The 23267-nt window shown below is 50.4% G+C and overlaps 2 protein-coding genes across 4 annotated transcripts in view; one reads left to right on the forward strand and one right to left on the reverse strand.

The window, feature by feature from the left end:
- Positions 1-110: 110 nt before the first annotated feature.
- On the reverse strand, positions 111-16471 carry HACD3 (3-hydroxyacyl-CoA dehydratase 3). Of its 2 annotated transcripts, XM_054041019.1 has the most exons (11): positions 16295-16471; positions 15091-15133; positions 13573-13646; positions 9886-10050; positions 7770-7824; positions 7132-7242; positions 6073-6200; positions 5378-5490; positions 4246-4352; positions 3462-3593; positions 111-2468 (listed from the first exon to the last, which is right to left on the reverse strand). In XM_054041019.1, the coding sequence occupies exons 1-11, from the start codon at positions 16379-16381 to the stop codon at positions 2392-2394; spliced, it is 1092 nt and encodes a 363-aa protein (XP_053896994.1). In that variant the 5' UTR covers positions 16382-16471; the 3' UTR covers positions 111-2391. The 2 variants fall into 2 exon arrangements, with proteins under 2 accessions (XP_053896994.1, XP_053896995.1); XM_054041020.1 differs by lacking the exon at positions 7132-7242.
- A 3893-nt stretch (positions 16472-20364) lies between these two features.
- The window catches only part of DPP8 (dipeptidyl peptidase 8), a 46033-nt gene continuing 43130 nt past the window's right edge, over positions 20365-23267 (forward strand). The window contains exon 1 of one of the 2 annotated variants that reach the window (XR_008446403.1): positions 20365-20526. The gene's annotated coding sequence lies outside the window, so the exon portion shown is untranslated. The remainder of the gene's footprint in view (positions 20527-23267) is intronic. The other variant, XM_054041181.1, reaches the window with a different exon arrangement.

Raw genomic sequence — 23267 nt, forward strand, 5'->3', positions numbered from 1 at the left:
TTTAGCATTACGGAGGCTTAAACTTTCATGATGTCTTTCCATCATGAAGGTAAGGTAACAAATTGCTCTTCTTCGCTTGCATAAGAGGCTGTACAAATAGCAAAATGAAAGACTTTGCTTGTAAATCTTTATTAATAGAAATACACATTCAGCTGCCTTTGGAAGGACAAGCAAACTCAGTAGTTGAAGATCCATGGCAAATCACACCAAATACGGGTAGCAGTGCCTCCCCCGTACCCTCACAACCATGTATTTCATAAATGTTTAAATGTCCTTTAAAGGAATTAAAAGAATGAACGCTGTGTTAAATTCTCAGTGTCGGCACCAAGATATTCGATTCACTGTCAAATAGATGTGTATGTAGAAGAGACACAGTGTATAAATTATGGTGTAACTACCCTGAGGAAGCTGGCCATGCCCTTGTTTAGCCTTTCACACAGAAAGGCTCCTTTTAACACATTTAGGCCAGGTCCATGCCACAAACCTATATTGGTATGATGACGTCCCGCCCCTGAGCGACACGCAGTTATACTGACCTAACCCCATGTGTAGACAGCGCTATGTCTATGACAGAGCATCTACCACCTCTTGGGGAGGTGGATTAACTAACTACACCGACAGGAGACGCTCGCCCGTTGGGATAGGTCTGTCTTCACTTAAGTGCTGCAGCTGCGTTGATGCAGTATTTTAAGAGTAGCTCTGCCCTTTGATAATGGTGAAAGTTCCTTAGGATGGTGTCTTTTTGCAGAATGCCTTCAGTGGCGGTTGGACCACTTCTCTGCAAAAAAAACCCACCTAAATGTTCTAGTGTTAACCTCACAATAACAATCATTGGGGAAAAGGGTATTTCACATTGAAAATATAGCAACATGTTTTTTTTTCTGGTGGTATGCTTTCGTAAAACAAAGCCATACAAACAGGGGGATGGAAATAAATTGATCGCTCTGGAATTAACTTGCACAAGGGTTACAGTGGGTGCTGGGGGAAAGAGGACTAGACTCAGCTGGGTCAACAGTGCAACTAACTGCTCTGTAGTCATGGTTACAATTAAGTTTATTTAAATCCGACTTTAGTTAATTTCAGGGAAAATGCAAAGGGTCAGAGGGGGCTGAATCCTGGCAGATCAGGTTGGGGGTGTAGGAGTCATTTTAATCATGGCACCCTTTATTCAAAACAGCTCATTTTTAAGCAATGGAGGTTTCTTTGTTTAAAACAAATAAAATTACTTTTATAATTTACCTAAGGCATAAACCTGAAACATCACTTGCCTCTCATTTGCTGAGATCTGGTACACAATACCCAAATGGTCCCTAACTTATTAGGCCCCCAACACAGCACCCCAAAAGCAAATGGCCAGCCTGGCATGCAGACTCCTTAGCTGCAGTCTTCTGCATTGAGGGAATAGGAAAACAGGTGCTTGCTTCCTTCTCAACAGGGTTTGAGCCAAGCACTTACACCACCATTCCCAAAAAGGAGCGGACAAGGGGCTGGCCTCCCTATGGTAGTAGAAGGAAGGTTGTGGGATCATCTCAAGGGAGGCTTGCTTTACCTCTGCATTTCCTGGTGGAATTCTAATTTTTGTGGGCTACTGGGGGAAGAATAGCAAGAAATGGAACCTCACCCCTACACTGCCTGGTTTTCCAGTGTCTGAGTTGGGGCATTTAAATTCTCACCATCTGGAAGGGCAGAGTTAGTGACCACAAGGCCGTGTGAAGTAGCAGCTATGTCAACTGGTGAGGAAAATTTGAATGAGTAGGTAGCTCCCACTACTGACTGGCTAGGACCTATGTAGCTAGACAGGGGCTGCTGGACACCACTACGTATTTCTATTCCATGGGGGAAGAGATTAAGCCTTCCTGTCGTACATGCGTTAAGAACAAGCTGGTGGTGTCCATTGCTGACACTAGTTGTTCCCAGGTTTAAATGTATCAGCAAAAGCCTGCTGAAAAAAAGCAGACCTAGCACTGACCATTAATAAATCCATTTCTCAGCTCCTCAGGCCACTCCTAGTCAGTTTCACATAGCATGGAGTGGATGGTCTGAAATATTCTACCCCAGCATCACAAGCCTTATCTGCATTCAATATCTGAAAGCAAATATCCAGTTAGAGCTGCTCAGTTTTTGCAAATAGGATTTCTTTTTATAATATGGTAACTGATAGGAAACACGTTTAAATATTGCCATTGTTCAACATTAAGTGCCATGCGTATATGATTGAAGAGGAACTCAATACAGTGTATGGGAATGCTATCTGAAGAGTCACTATGAAATCTAACATGATCATTTAGCTGTAGAAAATCCTTTCCATTATTATAATAGGTAAAATTGTAAGAATCAGAGGGTCCTGTCATTAAGATAAGTTAGGTCTAGGAAAGCATTGTAGTCCCTGTTTTACTTCATCTTTCTCTTTTTTGATCCAAGGTGCTGCCTCCTTTGCTTGTAGAGGTGACGCAAGTTTATAAACACACCTGAAAAGAGAAATAATTGTTTGGGCAGAACTGAAAATCACTGCAGATTACTTATGCCAGATAACTGCACTGAGTTAAAAATTATTTCGGATTTTCTTCTCACGTATGGACATAAAACTATGAAAGCTAAAGACAAATGAGTCCTTGCTGGGGTAGGGTTAAGACTGCAACAACCCACACTGTTTGTTATTGTAGGGTTGCTTAGAAGTTCTGGTTGTCACCCTTTAGGGGTAGCGGTATTGAAGATGGAGGGAGGGGGAAATAATTCTAGAATCTTGTGATAGCTTGCGAGAAAAAGTGTCACAAACCTAAACAGTCCACATCAGACTAAACAATAGAAACAAGGTTGGTGTCATTTAAGTCTTTTTTTTAAATCAGATGGAATGAAGTTTGGAGTTCAAAATTTTCATTTAAAAATCATGGGCTAGATTCTGTATTCCTCTGACTTCAATGAGACTTTTGGATCCACAGAGATGTAGACTCAACCTGCACACAGTTGAGCCTACATCTACACTTTTATCATTGGTCCACTAATAATAGAGAACAAACAATTGTAGCTGATCAGTTAAACATTAAACTACTGTTAAAAAAAAAACAACCCTCCTATGAAGCTCTTCAGGGAACTGCTTCTTCATATTCCATTAGTATCAGTGTATGTTGGTTAACATCTGTGTAGTTTTGAACTACACAAAGAATCCAGCAAAATCCTGCAGAAGTCCACACTTTTACCCAATGATACTGATATAATAATTGTAATATTTTGGCCTCTGATATGCATGTGCTTCAAGGTGATCTGTTATTGAGGTCTCCTTTTGGGTTAACCTGTGCAATTCACTACAAGTATGATGACAGTTTAAGCTCAGTCAAATTGGTACAACAATGACCTATCAGATATGATAATTTAAAGTTGCAATCTGTTACTCCTTTTTTGTACATAACTGACTTGGTATTTCAACAGGAGAGAAATACAATGAAACAACAATAAAAACTTACCTAAAAATAACATTATAAGATAGATTTGAAGAAAGAACGAAAATTTGATTGTCATGCTCATCGGATATGGCAGCGTGAAACTAAACTTCCCTGTTTCACTGACGATTGGAATGGCCTGAATCAGAGACACAGCTGAAAGCAGAAGGCCAAGAAGATTACAGGCAAAGTACAAAGGACAAGGTAAACTCTAGAGCTGGTCAAAAAACGAAGCTTCTCAAAGTTGTTCCCTTTTAATGGTAAAATATTTTGATACTTTCTGACCAGCTCTTGTAACCTAGAGAGACTTCAGCATAAAACTAGTTTTAAGTGGCATCTTTAAACACACTTGCACCTAAGTCATGATATTTTCCTAGTTTTGTTTGTTGGCATTGGCGGGCAATGCTATGAATCCACCCATAGCAGCAAGATATTAACCTTACTGGCTAAGTTCAGTGCACTCTGCTGTTTCTTCCTCTCACTACAAAGAAAGTCAACCCAGAGAACCGAAGAAAAGCAACAACCCAAACGAGAGGGAAAAATGTAGAAGTCAAAACAAACTTATTCAACATTTCATTTTGAAACTAACCATCAAAATGTTGCTTCAAAACTAGCAGTTTTGTTTTGAAACTTTGTGTTTGATCAGAATGAAATTATTTTGGTTTTGTCAAAAAAAAACTGATTTGGGTTCAAAATAAACTAATTGTTTTCAGGTTTTTCAATTCCACCATCGAAACCAAAGTATGAGTTACTCTCTCATCTCTATGCAGAGCAGCATGATCTACAAGGCTGTGTTTTTGAGGCTTACCTTCTGCCAAGGTGCCTAAAGGATAGAGAGGAATCCAGATGGTATATCGGATCCAAGTTAGTAATTTCCATTCTATATCAATGCAGGAAAGCATGTAGAATGGATACCTAGAATAACATTCAAAGTTTGAAAGACAGACATTACTTAAAAATTTAACTTTCCACTTAAGTTACAATATTGTGCATAATCACTGTATGATGTCATGAATGTCAAATATTCATGATAAACATGATAAATTCGTTTAACTATTGTCTTAATTGTAAATAATGATTAAGAATATTAAAAAGGGACTGTTTCATATGGAGCTGCAGCAGGTATGTTTTTCCTCTCACAGCTTACAGTACTAGACTGTATGAAGTGGGTATTCACCCACAAAAGCTTATGCTCCAATACATCTGTTAGTCTTAAAGGTGCCACAGGACTCTGTTGCTTTTTACAGATCCAGACTAACACGGCTACCCCTCTGATACAGTACTAGACTTATTATCCTGGCAACCTGGATAGGTTTAACTGCCTGCTTTCTTCAAAATATTTCAATTTAGATCCCCAAAAATGAATAGAATACAATGTACATCTCTACCCCGATATAACGCGACCTGATATAACACGAATTCAGATATAACGCGGTAAAGCAATGCTCCGGCGGATCAAAGCAAGTTCAATATAACGCGGTTTCACTTATAACGAGGTAAGATTTTTTGGCTCCCGAGGACAGCATTATATCGAGGTAGAGGTGTAGCTGGTCTGACAAACACCAGAAATTCCAGAATCCATCAAATTCTTTAGCCAAAGGTTTGAATTTCCTGTGGAAAGCGACATGAAAATGAGATTTCCCTACCAAGGGCTGGAAATGGGTAGAGGAACATAGCAGCAAGTTTTCCCAGACATGGAGCAACATCGGCTCTCGCATCTCACATTGGAATCAGGCCCAGACTCTGCCAGATACAGGAAGCTAGCAAGACAGTTATGCTGTGACAAATCTGAGTCCCAAGGAACGTTTTACCAGCAGGGGCTATAATGCGAATGCCACAGGGTGTTTCTTAATGGCAAAATCAAAATTATTTGAACGCAAAGGCTGTTTTCCAGTAGAGCCCTGGCAGTCCAGGCATGACAAAGGAAAATCCCAACAAACCTGAATAGCTCGATAATACTCCAGCAGTAAAATACAAAGAACACCACCGCTTTGCTTTGCATTTCCTCCACATTTCCAAGGACAATAAACAAGACAAAATTTCTTCCAAGGACCTGTTTAACAAACCCCAACACATCCATGTAAGTATACTGAACATATACCAATGCGGCACAGTCAGAGGGCAACAGTGAGCCCCTACCACTAGAAATACACAGCACGGGCTCCTTTAGAGCCCTGGGCACATTAGTGGTGCTGGAAGACCAGGGCATGTGCCCCTGGAGCTGAGCTATGGGCTGGGGAAGTGCTTCCTAAGCCTGTAGTCCTTGTACACACTGACCAGCTGTATTAGGGGCCAACCCAGAAGCAGAGAGAGAAGGTGGCCACATCTTTTGCAGTGCAGTGTGTTTGCTGTGGGAAGTTGAGCTGGTCCAAGTGCATGAGGATCCCCCACCCCGCTGTTCTTGTCTTTGCCCCAACTCCTTGTCTCGTCAGACAACCCAAGAAGGTAGCCTACGAACCCAGGCTAGGAAGCATGGATTCCTACCAATGGGGCAAAAGATATCCCTGGGGTAAGTCCAAATTGATGCCATTTCCTCCTCACCCCCCCCCACCCGCTTTTTTTTAAGCAGTCATGTCTAAGACTATCACAATATAAACTGTAATAACCTGGGGTGCGAGGAATCTTAAAATATTACCTGGAGTAAAGAAGGTATAAGTGGTGACCTGACGATTCCTACTAGTGAATTCAGGATCTCTATAAATGCGAGCGTCTGACAGAAATACATCATGTCAGCAATGGTGTGAAATGTATCATAGAAGGAATCTATCAGAAACAAAAGACTGCTTTAAGGCATCTGAATTTGCCTGCTGGGAGAAGCCAGCTTAACTACACAGCCCCCAACACATACTAACTCACTCAAATATTTTAGAACTAGATTTGTGTTGGGAAAATGTAGTCTTCAGCCTTGTATGTAAAGCCGATATGCAGGCTAGTGTGAAGTCAGAGTAAAAGCCTTAAAAACGTTACCCGATCTAAGTAAAGTCCTATGCTGAAAGTATCACAGAATCATAGGGTTAGAAGGGACCGCAAGGATCATCTAGTCTAACCTCCAATGCAAGGACAATTAGAGCCATTTCAGTAAATAATACGGAAAAGAAAGAGGGTTGTGCTGTGGATTAACAGAATGGACAACTGGATCTTTTAGTAAAATAACATTCGAGCCAATCCATTTTTAGTAATACTGGCTCTCTAAAGGTAAGAAACGTCTGTCTCGAGTGTGAGGTAGTGTAGTTGTAGCCATGTTGGTTCCAGGACAGTACAGACACAAGGTGGGTGAGAAAATATATTTTACTGGACCACCTTCTGTTGATGACAGAGACAAGCTTTCAAGCCACACATAGCTTGTCTCTGTCACCAACAGAAGACAGTCCAATAAAAGATATTACCTCGCCCAGCTTGCCTAGAGTGAGACATTTTTCATCCGCCCCCCTGCCACGCAGTTCCTTTTTTTAAATTAAAATTTAGCATTTACAGATTACAGCAAATATTACCGATGCCCATAAATCACAGGATCTGTAACTATTTACAGGTCCTGTCCTTAACGTTATGACAACTTTTGGGCGGGTTTTGTTGTGCATTTCAATGAAGTATTGACAGTTTCATGTGGCTTAATTTAGATGTCATGGTTTAGAAATTACTGCAAAGGGTGAAAGGAGGAAGAAATAGCATGGATAAAATAGTGCTTATTACTTGCCTTTTCCTAAGATAAACAGGCGAACTGTCATATTCACAAAAATCCAGGAGAACCCCAAAAACTGCACAAGATTATACATGAACAAATATCCTCTCTTCAGCTGTCTGAAAGCTACAATCAATGTTAAACAATCATGTTAGCAAAAGGCAACAGCATTCCTATTTTGTGCAACTGGCTCTCGGTGGTGAGGTGGGTTAGTGAGTTAGCCCTTCAAATCTGAAGATGGGTTACAAGAGAAAACAAGGTTTCACTCTATTCCGGACAATACAGGACCACCAAACAATTTGCCATGTGGACTCAAGAAAAACAACACTGGAATAACAGGAGTGCTGCACCTATCTCAGCTTGGGCTGGGGTTTCACGTCCCCTGCTTGCACTATTGATGACAAAAATTACCAAATCCCCTATGAAACAGTAGTGTGGTTTTATTAAGCTTGTAAGTAGTTATATACATAATAAAGTGCTGTATGCTAGTTTTACAGAGACAACACGTCTATCAACACTACCGTGATAGCATCGTAAGTACTTAAGTGCGTGCTTACAGCGGTAATATTTTGCCTGTGATGTGCATAAGCAAACTATTGTCACTATCTTATCCACCAAATCAACCTTACTAATTTAAAGATACAGTCACTTACGGTCTTTAGGGACTCTGGATTCAATTCTGATTTTGTTAATCCTCTCTTCTTCTTCCTAAAAATTATGGATAAAGTTTTAAAGGGTGTTAATGTAGTATTTCAATACAGTAATGAGCAGCTAATATTTAGTTAACTGTTCTGCTGCAAAGCTAGTGGGGTTTTAGACTCAGATAATATCCTCTTAGTAGACTAATGTGTTACATTTTTCACCTAGGCAAAACTGTGCAAATTCTTCATTGTCAGGAAAGAGTGTTACTGCAACAGCTAATGGTTGTCTAACCAGCTATGCGACCTCCATTATATATTTTCATCTAATGAATATGTTTTTTGCTGTGAAAACTGCCATTTTCCATGTTAATTCTTGATCATTACCACCACTCAAAACTGTTCCTTTTCTTATGAAAGTGTGAAATCATCCTCTGGCTCTCTTCAGACCATTTAACACCCACCCACCAATTGTTAACTCCTGGGAAGAAGTAAAGTCACTCTGGATTGCCATATAAATCAAAACAGCCCTTTGCAATATCCTGTGTAACTTACATAGTCATTAGGAGGTAAGAAATAGACTTGTCCTTCTGACCATGGGGCAGTGTTTGTTATAGAACTGACACCACTCACACTTTGCATGGGTGCTTGTGTCCTTTCCAAGGGGGATTGTTATTTCTTTGCTAACCATTCTGAATGCAGTAGACAGCATCTGAATTACCACGTAGCTGAATGTAAAGACAGGGCCAGCCTGGTGGTTCAGGAGGCTGCTTCTGGACACTCCACCTAGAAATCCTCATTTTAGAAACAACCTCGGGCCTCTTGCTTTTCACACAAGCAAGGTTGGGGTGTTTTAGAAAGGGAGTCTCTCTTGGTCTTTGACTGGAGGAAACAGCACACACTAGCTAGGACAGAGTTGCTCAAACTGTGGTCCAGTCCGGGAGCTCCATTCAGGTGGTCCGCGGATAGTTCCCTCTAAGGTGCGCGCCTGGGCGGCCGTACACAAGAGAATGAAGGGCCACCCACCTAATTAGTGGGGCCGTGCAGGCGTGGCTCCACTAATTAGGTGAGTGGACTCTGGAGAAGATGCACATGTAAGGTGAGGTGATGGCCTTGGGGGGAATAGAGGGTAGGTGGGAGGGGACCGTAGGGTGAGAAGAGTGGGTGGGAGGAATTTGGGATGTGCAGGGCTGCGGTGGCTAGAGAAAGAGGCGACTTTCCCCAGCTCCAGAGCTGCGGCTGCCAGGGAGAGACAGCCGGGCTTCCCAGCCCCAGCGTGGGGGCTGCTGCAGTGGGGGAGAGAGGGCACATCCATCGCACTAGGAAGGTAAGACTACTGATATTAAAATATGAGTTGTGTGTTTTTATTTGTAGAACCAAAAAAACATTATTTTTTTTTATATAGTGCTTTTATCCAAAGTGCTTTACAGTAGTTAGCTAACGGTACACACAACATTTGGAAAGATCAATAAGTGGTCCGTTGAGACCCTCAGCAATTTTCAAGTGCTCCGCGAAATAAAAAAAAGTGTGAGAACCACTGGCCTAGGGGATAATAACCTGCCAAGTTCAGAGCCAGAGCCAGATCCATTTGGGAGCATTCTGATTTGGGGCCAACTCTAATAACAATATAAGCAAAAGGCGAGCACGTGCTTGAGACAGTCTCGTTTAAGGAGAGCAGAGGCAGGCTGTCTCTCAGGCAAGGCACCTCAACTTTTGGAGACCCTGGTTTGTAAGTGGGCAAGATAGCTTGAGCCCTCTGCCAACATCAGCTATCCCATGGATTTCAGCTTATTTAGACTGTGAGCTCTTCAGGGCAAGGACCATCCATGTATGTTTATATAACGTCTAGCACAATGGGACCCTGATCCAGACTAGGGCCTCTGTGCATAACTTACAGATAATGCTCATTTTAAACCAAACACCTCACCTAGCAGCGCCTCCCCTTTTAGTTACAGGTCTTTATACTGAATCCGTTTATTATTGTTTCATTTGGATCTTGCCTCCAGCACACTAGACAGAACTCCAAATAAATATAAATACGTTAACTCAATGGCAAAAGTCTATGTATTTCTTTGGACATGCGCTCTTAGCTGCTTATTTCAACTGCTCCGAAAGCGCAGGGAGTACTGACCTTTGCTTTGAGTTCCATTTCAGCATCCGACTCATCTAGCCAGCGATCAAAATCAGGCGCTAGGAACAACGGACGCCGCTCCTGTTTGGTGAGTCTTCCCCACCAGTTGCTTTCTTTTTTCTGCACGGTGATGTTCAACTGCCTTTGAGTCACTTTGTACACCAGCTGCAGGAGACACAATGCGGGGTAACCACTCAAGCAGCCGGCCCCCACGGAAGCCCAGGCTACTGCAGGTTCACGGTTCTGGGGCCGGAGCTAGCTAGATTAAAACGAGCGCGTTGGCGTCTGCGTGAGTGGCGATCATGCCCCCACGGCAGGAGCGATATACCGTAAGGGGGAGAAGGCAGTTCGGTATCCACAGCCACATTCAGCGCCCGCTGCCTCTGCGGTACCTGCCTATCAAGGAGGCCAGCTGCCGGGGGGGTGGTTTTGGGGATGGTCTAGCTGGCAGTAGCCTGGTTTCACAAGACCCCCCCCCAGCTCATTTCACACGGGCCACTAAAAGGCCATTGGAGCCGTGGTCTCCAACCTTTTTAAGTGCAAGATCACTTTTTGAATTTGAGTGCAACCCAGCATCTACCTCAAAGGAAATGTAGAAATAACAGTAATCACACAAATCCAAACACCCTTGCCCCGCGGCCATGCCTCTGCCCTGCTCACACCATCCCCCCTCCCTCTGTTGCTTGCTCTCCCCCACTCTCACCAGGCTGGGACAGGGGACTGGGCACTGGGAAGGGGTGCAGGCTCTGGGCTGGGGCCGAGGGGTTTGGAGTGTGGGAGGGGCTCCAGGATGAGCCTGGGGCAGGGGTACAGGAGGGGGTTCAGGGTGCAGGTTCTGGGAGGGAGTTTGGGTGTAGGAGGGGGCTCAGGGCTGGGGGAGGGGGCTGGGGTGCTGGCTCCGGGAGGGGGCTGGGGCAGGGGTGTGGGGTGCAGGAGGGGGTTGGGGTGCAGGCTCTGGGAGGAGGTTGGGGTGCAGAAAGGGGCTCAGGCCTGGGTCTTGGGGTGCAGGAGGGGGTGCGGGCTTTGGTAGGGGGTGTGGGGTGCAGGCTCTGGAGGGAGTTTGGGTGCAGGGGGCTCAAGACTGGGGCAGGGGGTTGGGGTGCAGGAGGTGGTGTGGGATGCAAGCTTTGGGAGGGCATTTGGGTGTGGGGAGAGGGGGCTGGGGGAAGGCATTGGGGTGCAGGAGGGGTTTGGTGTGCGGGCTCCGGCCAAGCACTGCTTACCTCAGACAGCTCCCAGGCAGCGGCGCAGCAGGGCTAAGGCAGGCTCCCTGCCTGCCCTAGCCCCACGCCGCTCCCGGACGTGGCCACCATGTCCGGCAGCAGCTCCTGGGGATGGGGGGTTGGGGGGAGGGGCAGACGGCTCCTCACACTGCCTTGTCTGCAGGCACTGCCCCCGCAGCTCCCATTGGCCGGGAACTGGCATAGCTTGTTTCACTCATGGGGGGTGGTTTTACTATACCATAACTTTGCCAGAAATAGCTGCGTCCACACTGGGAGTGCTTCACTGATACAGGACTACAGGTATACTATATGAGCAAAGCGCTCCTACTATACCAGTCAAAGCATCGTTTTGTAGCTGTAACTGAATCTACGCTATGGACTTTGGCTGGCACAGCTGTGCTGGTCAAGGGGGTTCCAGCACCTCTGTGACCTCATCTGCAGCAATATGGCCTCAGAGGCCACCTCTCTCTGTGTGCTGTACCACTGCAGATGAGGGCACTGGAGCTCCCTTGTATAGGTGGGGCTTTTGTGGGGTTTTGTTTTTTGGTAATACAGAAACAAATGGAACAATCATCCCTTAAAGCAGAAAAAGCAGGAGCAGTGCTGGAGTACTTGCCAGCCAGCCAATTCTCCCCTCCTGACACTGACCATCTCTGGTTAGATTTCCATGCTGTCTAGTAATATGACACTCAAGATGCCACTTCTGTTGGGAGCCATAGCTCGCTCTCCAGTCCTGGCCTCAGATTACCCGAACAGCCTGCCAGGACGTTGTTTGGTCTTTATCAGAGATTTTAAACACATGTCAAGTCTCTTCGGGAAAAGACACTGCTATGCATTGGCAAGGAGGCTGTGCAGGTGCACAAATACAGCAGGACGTGCTCAGAATGATTTGGGGTTAGACCAGGGGTTGGCAACCTTTCAGGAGTGGTGTGCCAAGTCTTCATTTATTCTCTCTAATGTAAGGTTTCGCGTGTCAGTAATACATTGTAACGTTTTTAGAAGGTCTCTTTCTATAAGTCTATAATATATAACTAAACTATTGTTGTATGTAAAGTAAATAAGGTTTTTAAAATGTTTAAGAAGCTTCATTTAAAATTAAATTAAAATGCAGAGCCCCCCACACCGATGTCCAGGACCTGGGCAGTGTGAATGCCACTGAAAATCACCTCGTGTGCCGCCTTCGGTACACGTGCCATAGACTGCCTACCCCTGGGTTAGACTAATGACTGGTCCCCACATAGACCTGTGCCAATTTAACCAAATCAGTTTGCTAAAGCCAACGTCATTATTTCGATGCAGTTCTGTGAGTGGACGCTTATTTCGGAATAGAAGCGACTAGAAGCTAGTAGCCAACTGACTTTATTTAAATATATCAACACTTTTTTTTATTTTGCACTAAGAGTACTCAGGCACCACAATAACTAACTAGATCGATTTTAATTCTTACCTTTTGTTATTTTGTTGCAAATCTTTGGGTAGACAAGGCCTGGCACTCTGATTATAGTGGAGTTTAAATCAAAGAACTTTTGCTTCTTTTACTGCAAAGCTTCACTTCTCTATTGATGGGTTGGCAATTCCCTCGGAATTCAGCCATTTACCTCTCCAGAGAGGAGTTAAATTCTGCATTTCAACTCCTCTCCTTTCTTCTCTGCTCAGCGAGATGGGAAGGGAAGTTCTATCTGCCCCAAGGAAGGAAGGATTAGGCAGAATTTTCCAGATTTACTGCAGCTATTCCTAGTGGGCAAATAAAACGAGCCAGGACAAGTCTTGCTACAGCTGCTGCTCACTGAGGGTGAAGATCAGTTCTGCAGGACCCCCTGTGACTAAAAGGACAGGCAGATCTTGGAGGGCCAGGAAGGGTCAATCTTACCAGTTAGGCTCTCTCCTGTTCTAAGACAGGAAATAAGACAGCGTTTCACAGTAAGAGAGTTGCAACATGTTTGTGCTGGGATTCTGAGTAATTCGTACAAGCAATGAGAGCACGTGTCAAGATTTTTAGCAAGGTCACAGAATACGTAAGAAGTGCTATTGATTTATTTCAGGGAGGCTGCACTTCACATGTGCTAACTTAACAGTGGATGGTATTTCCCCAACCTGGGATGTTTCGTTCAGAAAAACTGCTAGATTCTCTGCTATTTTTCTGCTCCAGTAAATTTTTAAGCTACCCACCGCTCTCTTCTGTAATTAATTTAAAGCCATGTTCCCGTAAACCCATATTTATGAGAGCAGTGTGAGATCTGTGTGAGTAAAGGTTGCGGAATCAGGCTCAAAGACGGGGTATTGAACATGTACAGCATTTAGAACTTCAAACCTTAGTAAAATCATCTGTTATCGCATCAGGGAGCAAAGCAACTATCCGAAATAACATCCCAGGAGACTTAAAGCATATCTATTTCCTTTGGGTTTTTTTTTTTAAACAGGGAATACTTTTCTTTTGTAAAACATAAAAGAAAAAAATACCCACTTGGGGCTTGACCGGTTCTAGAAACGCAAGCTGAAATTCATAGACGTTGTCCCCCTTGGCACCATGACCCTGGGCTAAAAGAAAAGGAGCAACAATCAGTGTAAAGATCCTGAAGAGTCCCCCCACCACCGCACACCCTCTGCAAAATGTACTTTAAACAAACAATATATGTTTCACTCTATATGCATCCGAAGAAGTGGGTTGTAGCCCATGAAAGCTTATGCTCTAATAAATTTGTTAGTCTCTAAGGTGCCACAAGTACTCCTGTTCTTTTTGAGGATACAGACTAACACAGCTGCTACCCTGAAACCTTTAAACAAACACTGAATCGTTATATTTACAAAGTGCCCTCCCCCGCCCCAATGTGCTACATGATCGAACTATTTAAGAATGGACATGCAAAGACAGCGTCACGGATTTTTAGAATTTCATTCGCTTTTAACCAAGTGACATTTTAAAAATGCGCTGGGTGCCTTATGGGGGGTCGACATCTGCTATAACAGAGAATAGTGCTGGAAAAGGACCTTCCTGTGAGGCAGGAATGGATGAGGCTCCGGGAGGAGCAAGTTCCACCCAACGGGAGCGATCTCAGCAAAGGATCAGCTGCCCAACTTAAGATGCAATGGTGAAATCCCTAAAACATCAGTGATGACAGAGTGCAAATACGCACCAGGATTCATCAGTCTCGTACAAAGCCAGGTCCTTCCCCATGAAATCCTCTGAAAGCCAGCAGGCTCATCAAAAAATATGCCATTTTAAAGGGTGCCATTGTAAAATAATCCTGTCCATATAAAGCACGATACAATCTAAGCCAACACATTACCTTTTTACCATAGGCTTCAGGGCCACAAGAGTGGTATACAGCCTTAAGGATGCAGTATGAAAGATACATAGTAGATTCCTAATGCAAAAAAGGCAACAGTATGTTCCTAGCACTAACCTGACAAGCAAAACAGCAAACTCGGTCCCTTAAGGTTAAACTGCTCAGTCAAAACAAAACAAAAAACCTTTACAAAGGAATCTATTTACCTTTCAAATTGAAATTTAGTTCCTGGTCCAAAACCTGATAGTATTTGCACACAAGGTCTTTGTGACAGCAATACTGCTTTCAGTGGAAAATCATGGAAAATCAGCTAACATCTTTAAATGTGGTGCATGGTTGGTTTTTTGTTTTTGTTTTTTTAAATTAAATATGACCTTCTACAAAGAGTGGTGATCCTATCAACTACTACAGCTAGACCTAGAACATTTAACTGAAACTCAATACCACCAACTCCAGCTGTATTGTGTTACACTTCCACCAAAAGGCTCTGATGTTCAAGCTCCTCTGGGCGAGTGTAGGGGTCCAGGATTGGGGCCTAAATCATTATGACCAAGAAAAGAAATTAGAAAAGTTGTGGCCAGTAATCCCTTGGCAATCCTACCCTCTGTCCAGCTAGGCTGCATGTCGCTAGGAGTCCACCTCTGCGCAGAGGGGTCAGGAATGCTATTAACTTTCAAACCAATGTAGTCACCTACCTTTGAAATGAAGCACGTTATCCGTAATGGTGATCTCGGGGCTCTGAGGAAAGAGAGGATGTTTTAGGTGGCAGGCGTGTACCCGTTCCAAACAAACTGTTTAACGCCAGGATGGTGGCAATTGAGGGGGATTCAGAATCTGACCCAGAAAAGCCTTGGAGCTTTAAGCAGCAAAGTACACAGGTTCCAGTTGCACTGTGGTGCTCCAGCCTTTTTCTTGGCGCCAAATGCCTAATGCACCTGGCATGAGATGGGGGAACTGTAGTTAGGAGGGAGTCTCCCTGGGCCGTATACCCCATGCATGGGACAGGGCGGCCCTGTACAAGGAGAGGAGGGTCTCCCTGGGCTGTATGTGGTGCATGGGACAGGGGTGCTGTAGAGCGGGGTGGGGTGTCTCCCTGGGCTACATGCCCTGTGCACGAGAGGGGGGTGCTGTACAGTAGGGAAGGAGCGTCTCCCTGGGCTGTATACCCCATGCACGGGATTGGGGCTCTGTGCAGCGGGGTGGGTGTCTCCCTGGGCTGCATGCCCCGTGCACGGGATGGGGGCTCTGTGCAGCGGGGTGGGTGTCTCCCTGGGCTGTATACCCCATGCACGGGATGGGGGCTCTGTGCAGCGGGGTGGGTGTCTCCCTGGGCTGTATACCCCATGCACGGGATGGGGGCTCTGTGCAGCGGGGTGGGTGTCTCCCTGGGCTGCATGCCCCATGCACGGGATGGGGGCTCTGTGCAGCGGGGTGGGTGTCTCCCTGGGCTGCATGCCCCATGCACGGGATGGGGGCTCTGTGCAGCGGGGTGGGTGTCTCCCTGGGCTGTATACCCCATGCACGGGATGGGGGCTCTGTGCAGCGGGGTGGGTGTCTCCCTGGGCTGCATGCCCCATGCACGGGATTGGGGCTCTGTGCAGCGGGGTGGGTGTCTCCCTGGGCTGTATACCCCATGCACGGGATGGGGGCTCTGTGCAGCGGGGTGGGTGTCTCCCTGGGCTGCATGCCCCATGCACGGGATTGGGGCTCTGTGCAGCGGGGTGGGTGTCTCGCTGGGCTTCATGCCCCGTGCACGGGCTAGGAGCGTCTCCCTGGGCTGTACACACACTGCATGCAACAGGGGCGCTGTACAGCGGGGTGGGGGCGGCTCCCCGGGCTGCCTGCCCCGTGCACGGAGCGGGGCGGGCCCGGCGCGCGGCATTGGGGGCCCGGCGGTACCTGCACGTCGCTCAGCTCCACCCGCAGGTAGAGCTCGCTGTGCCGCTGCGCCCAGTGCACGTGCGGGGTCAGGCTCCGGCTCTGCATGATGGCGGCGGCCGGGACAGGCCGGGCTCCGACGGCTCCGCGCGGCGCCTGGCGAGGCCGAGGTGGCGGGCTGCCCGGGCCGCGGGGCGGAGCGAGCTCCCGGGCCGGTGCGCACGCGCCCGGGCGCTGACTCTTCCGGCAGTCGGGTGCCCAGTGGGGCTGGGCCTAGGCGGGGGCGTGGTAGGTGGTAGGTCCTAGCCTGTGTATGGTGCGGCTGGACCAGGGGTAGCACCGGTGCGTGGGGCAGCCGGGCCATGGGTGGCGCTGGTGCAGGTAGGCTAGGTAGTGCATGGGGCACCTGGGCCATGGCTAGCCCCCGTTTGGCCGATGTCCATAGCAGATCACCCGTTTATTCACCTGCACACCCACCAATGTGATATACACCATCATGTGCCAGCAATGCCCCTCTGCTATGGACATCAGCCAAACTGGACAGTCCCTACGCAAGAGGATAAATGGACACAAGTCAGAGATCAGGAATGGCAATACACAAAAACCTGTAGGAGAACACTTCAATCTCCCTGGCCACACAATAGCAGAGGTAAAGGTAGCCATCCTGCAGCAAAAAAACGTCAGGACCAGACTCCAAAGAGAAACTGCTGAGCTCCAGTTCATTTGCAAATTTGATGCCATCAGATCAGGATTAAACAAAGACTGTGAATGGCTATCCAACTACAGAAGCAGTTTCTCCTCCCTTGGTGTTCACACCTCAACTGCTAGCAGAGCACCTTACCCTCCCTGATTGAACTAACCTCGTTATCTCCATACTGATTCTTGCCTGCATATTTATACCTGCCTCTGGAAATTTCCATTACTTGCGTCTGATGAAGTGGGCATTCACCCACAAAAGCTTATGCTCCAATACGTCTGTTAGTCTTAAAGGTGCCACAGGACCCTCTGTTGCTTTCTACAGATCCAGACTAACACGGCTACCCCTCTGATACTTGGCTAGCACCGAGCGATGCATGGTGTTGCTAGGTTGGGCAATGCACCAGTGCATGGTGCAGCGAGGCTAGGTACTGCACTAGGGTTTGGTGCAACCAGGCGACAGGTGTGACCTGTTCAGCCAGGCTAGGGATTGCAGCATCGATGTGTGGAAGAGTGGGGCTATGGGCAGCACCGGCGCTTGGTGCAGCAGCGGCGAGGGGTTGTACCACACCTGTTGCGTTGATGGCACTGATGCCCCAGGAGGAGGCTAACTGGATTGATGAGGTTTCTGGCTGCTCTGGCTCTGAAGTTGCTGAGGCCAGTTGTGCTGGGTGTCTGTGCAGAGTGCCATTCTGGCTCCGCTCAGGACTATGTGGCCACCCTGGGATTATCCCAGGTGATTTTTGGTTCCCCTGTCTGGCTCTGGTGACAACTTTTGACACTGTCTTTCATGACCTTCTCATAAACAAACTAGGGAAATGCAACCTAGATGGAGCTACTACAAGGTGGGTGCATAACTTGTTGGAAAACTGTTCCCCGAGAGCAGTTATCAATGGTTCACAGTCAAGCTGGAAGGGCATAATGAGTGGGGTCCCGCAGGGATCAGTTCTGGGTCTGGTTCTGTTAATATCTTAATTACCGATTTAGATAATGGCATACACCGTACTCTTATGAGGATGATACTAAGCTGGGAGGGGTTGCAAGTGCTTAGGAGGATAGGATTAAAATTCAAAATGCTCTGGACAAACTGAAGAAATCTGAAGTAAATAGGATGAAATTCAAAGTACTTCACTTGGGAAGGAACAATCAGTTGCACACATACAAAATGGGAAATGACTGCCTAGGAAGGAGTACTGCAGAAAGGGATCTGGGGGTCATAGTGGAGCACAAGCTAAATATGGATCAACAGTGTAACACTGTTACCAAAAAAGCTAACATCATTCTGGGATGTATTAGCAGGAGTGTTGTAAGCACGACACGGAAGTAATTCTTCCGCTCTACTCTGCTCTGATTAGGCCTCAGCTGCAGTATTGTGTCCAATTCTGGCACCACATTTCAGGAAGGATGTGGACAAATTGGAGAGAATCCAGAGAGGGTCAATAAAAATTATTAAAGGTCTAGAAAACATGACCTATGAGGGAAGATTGAAAAAATTGGGTTTGTTTAGTCTGGAAAAGAGAAGACATTACAGGGGACATAACAGTTTTCAAGTATGTAAAAGGTTGTTACAAGGAGGAGGAAGAAAATTTGTTTTTTTTTTTAACCTCTGAGGACAGGACAAGAAACAATGGGCTTAAATTGCAGCAAGGGCGGTTTAGGTTGGACATTAGGAAAAACTTCCTGTCAGGGTGGTTAAGCACTGGAATAAATTGCCTAGGGCAGTGTTTCCCAAACTTGGGACACCGCTTGTTTAGGGAAAGCCCCTGGCAGGCTGGGCCGGTTTGTTTACCTGCCACGTCCACAGGTCCAGCCAATCGCAGCTCCCACTGGCCGTGGTTTGCTGCTCCAGGCCAATGGGGACTGCGGGAAGCGGCGCCTTTCCCTTTAACACCTGCCAAATATGCACCATTTAACTCCTAGGGTACAGGTTTAGTAGTACTAAAAATATTTGATGTTTGCATGGGACAGCTGAGAGGGATAGAAACTAAGCTGATTCTTAAAGACATTGTTGATTAAGCAGTGAAATTCCCCATAAATTAGGTGGAGGGGGTGGGGAAAATGCCCCACAAAATTCTGAAAACTGTGGAGCAAAGTAGATTGTGAGTGTCACAGTTTCAGGGTAACTGCACCTTGGTCTCCTCCCCGTGGGCCACTCCAGGAATGCCCCATCAGGTCTCCAGCTGTCACCTGTCTCTGAGCTGGGACTTTTTGCCTCACTTCCTTCTGAATGGGGACTTGAAGTCTGCTCAGATCCCTGTCTTACACAGACTATCCCCCAGCAAGCCAGTCTGCTGAAAGACCAGCACCTGGCTGTACTCTTTTTATGGGTGCCCACAAGCTCTTTCTCAGCAAAGTACATTTATTTTAAAGACAATAATAGTTCCTATATGCCTGCTAAAAGCTCACCAGAGGTAACCTATCAGTCTTATGGGGCCCTAATAAGCCTAAGACTTTTCAACCTTTCTGCAAGATCTGCAGACTCTCTGGGACAATCCTGCTGTTTGCTGGATGAAAATGAACGCCCTGTGTCGGCTCAAGCTCAGCTTTTGATACCAAAAGTTCGTTCTTTGGCGTAGTTTCTGGAAAACCCAGTTTGACTAACTACCCCAGGGGCTGTGCTGCTCCTGAGTTGTTTACAGGCCTCAGGGTACTACGCCCCTTCCCTAACTAATGCCCCTGTTTGTAGTAAAAAGAACAGGAGTCCTTGTGACGAACACATTTATTTGAGCAAAAGCTTTCAGTAACCTGGGGCGTGTAAACAACTCCTATCCTCAGAGGTTAAATGGTCTCTTTTCCAAGCTGAAAAGTCCCAATCTGGAATGGCTTCCATATGAGGAGAGCTTAATCAGACCCATCATCATTTTTGTTGCCCCTTTCCAAGTCCAATATATCCTTTTTTTTTGAGATGGGGCGAAAACATCTGCACACAGTATTCAAGATGTGGGTGGACCCTGGATTTATATAGCCGCAACATGATATTTTCTCTTATTATCTATCCCTTTCTTAAGGATTGCCAACATCCTGCTCGCTTTTTGGCACATTGGGTGGAGGTTTTCAGAGGACGCTCCACAATGACTCCCTTTCTGGAGGGGCAGCAGCTCATTGAGACCCCAGCATTGTAGATGTAGACTTGGGGTGCTGCGGTCTGTCTGTTTGATTTGGATCAGTCTTATTTTTTCATCATTTTCTCCGGTGTCTGGACCTTGACCAGGACATTTGGCCCTGGACCAAAGATCCGGAGCTACCCCGGCTCTGGGGGTGTCCCTGTCCCCAGGCCCAGGCTGGGTGGGCCCGGACCCTCACTGGGCGGGAGGCCCGGGCAGGGGCGGCGCCGCCTGAGGGGGACGAGAAGCGGGGCGGGCCGCACACCGGCAGCGCCTCCTCCCTCCCTGCCGGGGGCAGTGTCCCGGCTCGGCCGCGCGGGGCGGCGGCTCCGGAGCGAAGGGACTCGAGGAAACGGAAGCGGCGGCTGCGATCGCCGCCCCCCAGTCCGGGCCATCCGCGGCGGCCGGGCCCGCGGGCAGAGCCACCCCGCCGGGAGCCGCCTCCGCCGCGCTGTGAGTAACGGGCCGGGGGAGCCGCTTCCCGGGCCCCGAGCGCCGGGGCTGCAACTGCCCCCCCAGACCCCCCGCATCTTCCCCCCCCGCGGGGCTGCAACTGCCCCCCCCCGCATCCCCCCCGCATCTTCCCCCCCCCGCGGGGCTGCAACTGCCCCCCCAGGCCCCCCCCACATCTTCCCCCCCCCGCGGGACTGCAACTGCCCCCCCAGACCCCCCCGCGGGGCTGCAACTGCCCCCCCAAACCCCCCCGCATTTCCCCCCCCGCGGGGCTGCAACTGCCCCCCCAAACCCCCCCGCATTTCCCCCCCCCGCGGGGCTGCAACTGCCCCCCCAGACCCCCCCGCATTTCCCCCCCCCGCGGGGCTGCAACTGCCCCCCCAGACCCTCCCGCATTTCCCCCCCCGCGGGGCTGCAACTGCCCCCCCCGGCCCCCCCGCATCTTTCCCCCCCGCGGGGCTGCAACTGCCCCCCCCGGCCCCCCCGCATCTTCCCCCCCCGCGGGGCTGCAACTGCCCCCCCCGGCCCCCCCGCATCTTCCCCCCCCCCCCCGCGGGGCTGCAACTGCCCCCCCCGGCCCCCCCGCATCTTCCCCCCCCCCCGCGGGGCTGCAACTGCCCCCCGCCCCCCCCGCATCTTTCCCCCCCCCCCCGCGGGGCTGCAACTGCCCCCCCCGCATCTTTCCCCCCCCCGCGGGGCTGCAACTGCCCCCCCCGCATCTTTCCCCCCCCCCGCGGGGCTGCAACTGCCCCCCCCGCATCTTTCCCCCCCCCGCGGGGCTGCAACTGCCCCCCCGCCCCCCCCGCATCTTCCCCCCCCCCGCGGGGCGGCAACTGCCCCCCGCATCCCCCCCGCATCTTCCCCCCACGCGGGGCGGCAACTGCCCCCCCAGGCCCCCCCACGCGGGGCGGCAACTGCCCCCCCAGGCCCCCCCACGCGGGGCGGCAACTGCCCCCCCAGGCCCCCCCACGCGGGGCGGCAACTGCCCCCCCAGGCCCCCCCACGCGGGGCGGCAACTGCCCCCCCAGGCCCCCCCACGCGGGACTGCAACTGCCCCCCCAGGCCCCCCTCGCATCTCTTCCCCCCCCGCGGGGCTGCAACTGCCCCCCCAGACCCCCCCGCATCTTCCCCCCCGCGGGGCTGCAACTGCCCCCCCAGAGCCCCCCGCGGGGCTGCAACTGCCCCCCCAGACCCTCCGCATCTTCCCCCCCCGCGGGGCTGCAACTGCCCCCCCAGACCCCCCCGCGGGGCTGCAACTGCCCCCCCCAGACCCCCCCCGCATCTTCCCCCCCCCCGCGGGATTGCAACTGCCCCCCCAGACCCCCCCGCGGGGCGGCAACTCCCCCTTCCCCCCGGGGCTGCAAGTGCCCCCCCTGCAGGGCCAGCCCCCCCGCACCCCGAGGAGAGCTTCAGCTGGCCTCCATATCCCCCCCCCCCTTGGGGCTGCACATAGAGCCAGCTCCCCGACCCCCCGCAGGGCCACATGCAGAGTCCAGCGCTGCCCCCCCCCCCCCCCCCCCCCCCGCAGGGCTACACACACAGCCAGCCCCCCCCCCCCCCCCGCAGGGCTACACACACAGCCAGCCCCCCCCCCTCCCCCCGCAGGGCTACACACACAGCCAGCCCCCCCCCCCCCCCCGCAGGGCTACACACACAGCCAGCCCCCCCCGCAGGGCTACACACGCAGCCGGCCCCCCCCCCCCGCAGGGCTACACACGCAGCCGCCCCCCCCCACACCCCCGCAGGGCTACACACGCAGCCAGCTGCCCCCCCCCCCCGCAGGGCTACACACGCAGCCAGTGGGGGGGCCCCCCCCCTTGCAGGGCTACACACGCAGCCAGTGGGGGGGCCCCCCCCTTGCAGGGCTACACACGCAGCCAGTGGGGGGGCCCCCCCCCTTGCAGGGCTACACACGCAGCCAGTGGGGGGGCCCCCCCCCTTGCAGGGCTACACACGCAGCCAGTGGGGGGGGCCCCCCCCTTGCAGGGCTACACACGCAGCCAGTGGGGGGGCCCCCCCCCCCTTGCAGGGCTACACACGCAGCCAGTGGGGGGGCCCCCCCCCTTGCAGGGCTACACACGCAGCCAGTGGGGGGGCCCCCCCCTTGCAGGGCTACACACGCAGCCAGTGGGGGGCCCCCCCCCTTGCAGGGCTACACACGCAGCCAGTGGGGGGCCCCCCCCCCTTGCAGGGCTACACACGCAGCCAGTGGGGGGGCCCCCCCCCTTGCAGGGCTACACACGCAGCCAGTGGGGGGGCCCCCCCCCCTTGCAGGGCTACACACGCAGCCAGTGGGGGGGCCCCCCCCCCTTGCAGGGCTACACACGCAGCCAGTGGGGGGGCCCCCCCCCCTTGCAGGGCTACACACGCAGCCAGTGGGGGGGCCCCCCCCCTTGCAGGGCTACACACGCAGCCAGTGGGGGGGCCCCCCCCCTTGCAGGGCTACACACGCAGCCAGTGGGGGGGCCCCCCCCTTGCAGGGCTACACACGCAGCCAGTGGGGGGGGCCCCCCCTTGCAGGGCTACACACGCAGCCAGTGGGGGGGGCCCCCCCTTGCAGGGCTACACACGCAGCCAGTGGGGCGCCCCCCCCCCTTGCAGGGCTACACACGCAGCCAGTGGGGCGCCCCCCCCCCCCTTGCAGGGCTACACACGCAGCCAGTGGGGCGCCCCCCCCCCTTGCAGGGCTACACACGCAGCCAGTGGGGGGGGCCCCCCCTTGCAGGGCTACACACGCAGCC

This window comes from Malaclemys terrapin, chromosome 10 (assembly GCF_027887155.1).
Source record: "Malaclemys terrapin pileata isolate rMalTer1 chromosome 10, rMalTer1.hap1, whole genome shotgun sequence".
Lineage (NCBI taxonomy): Eukaryota > Metazoa > Chordata > Testudines > Emydidae > Malaclemys > Malaclemys terrapin.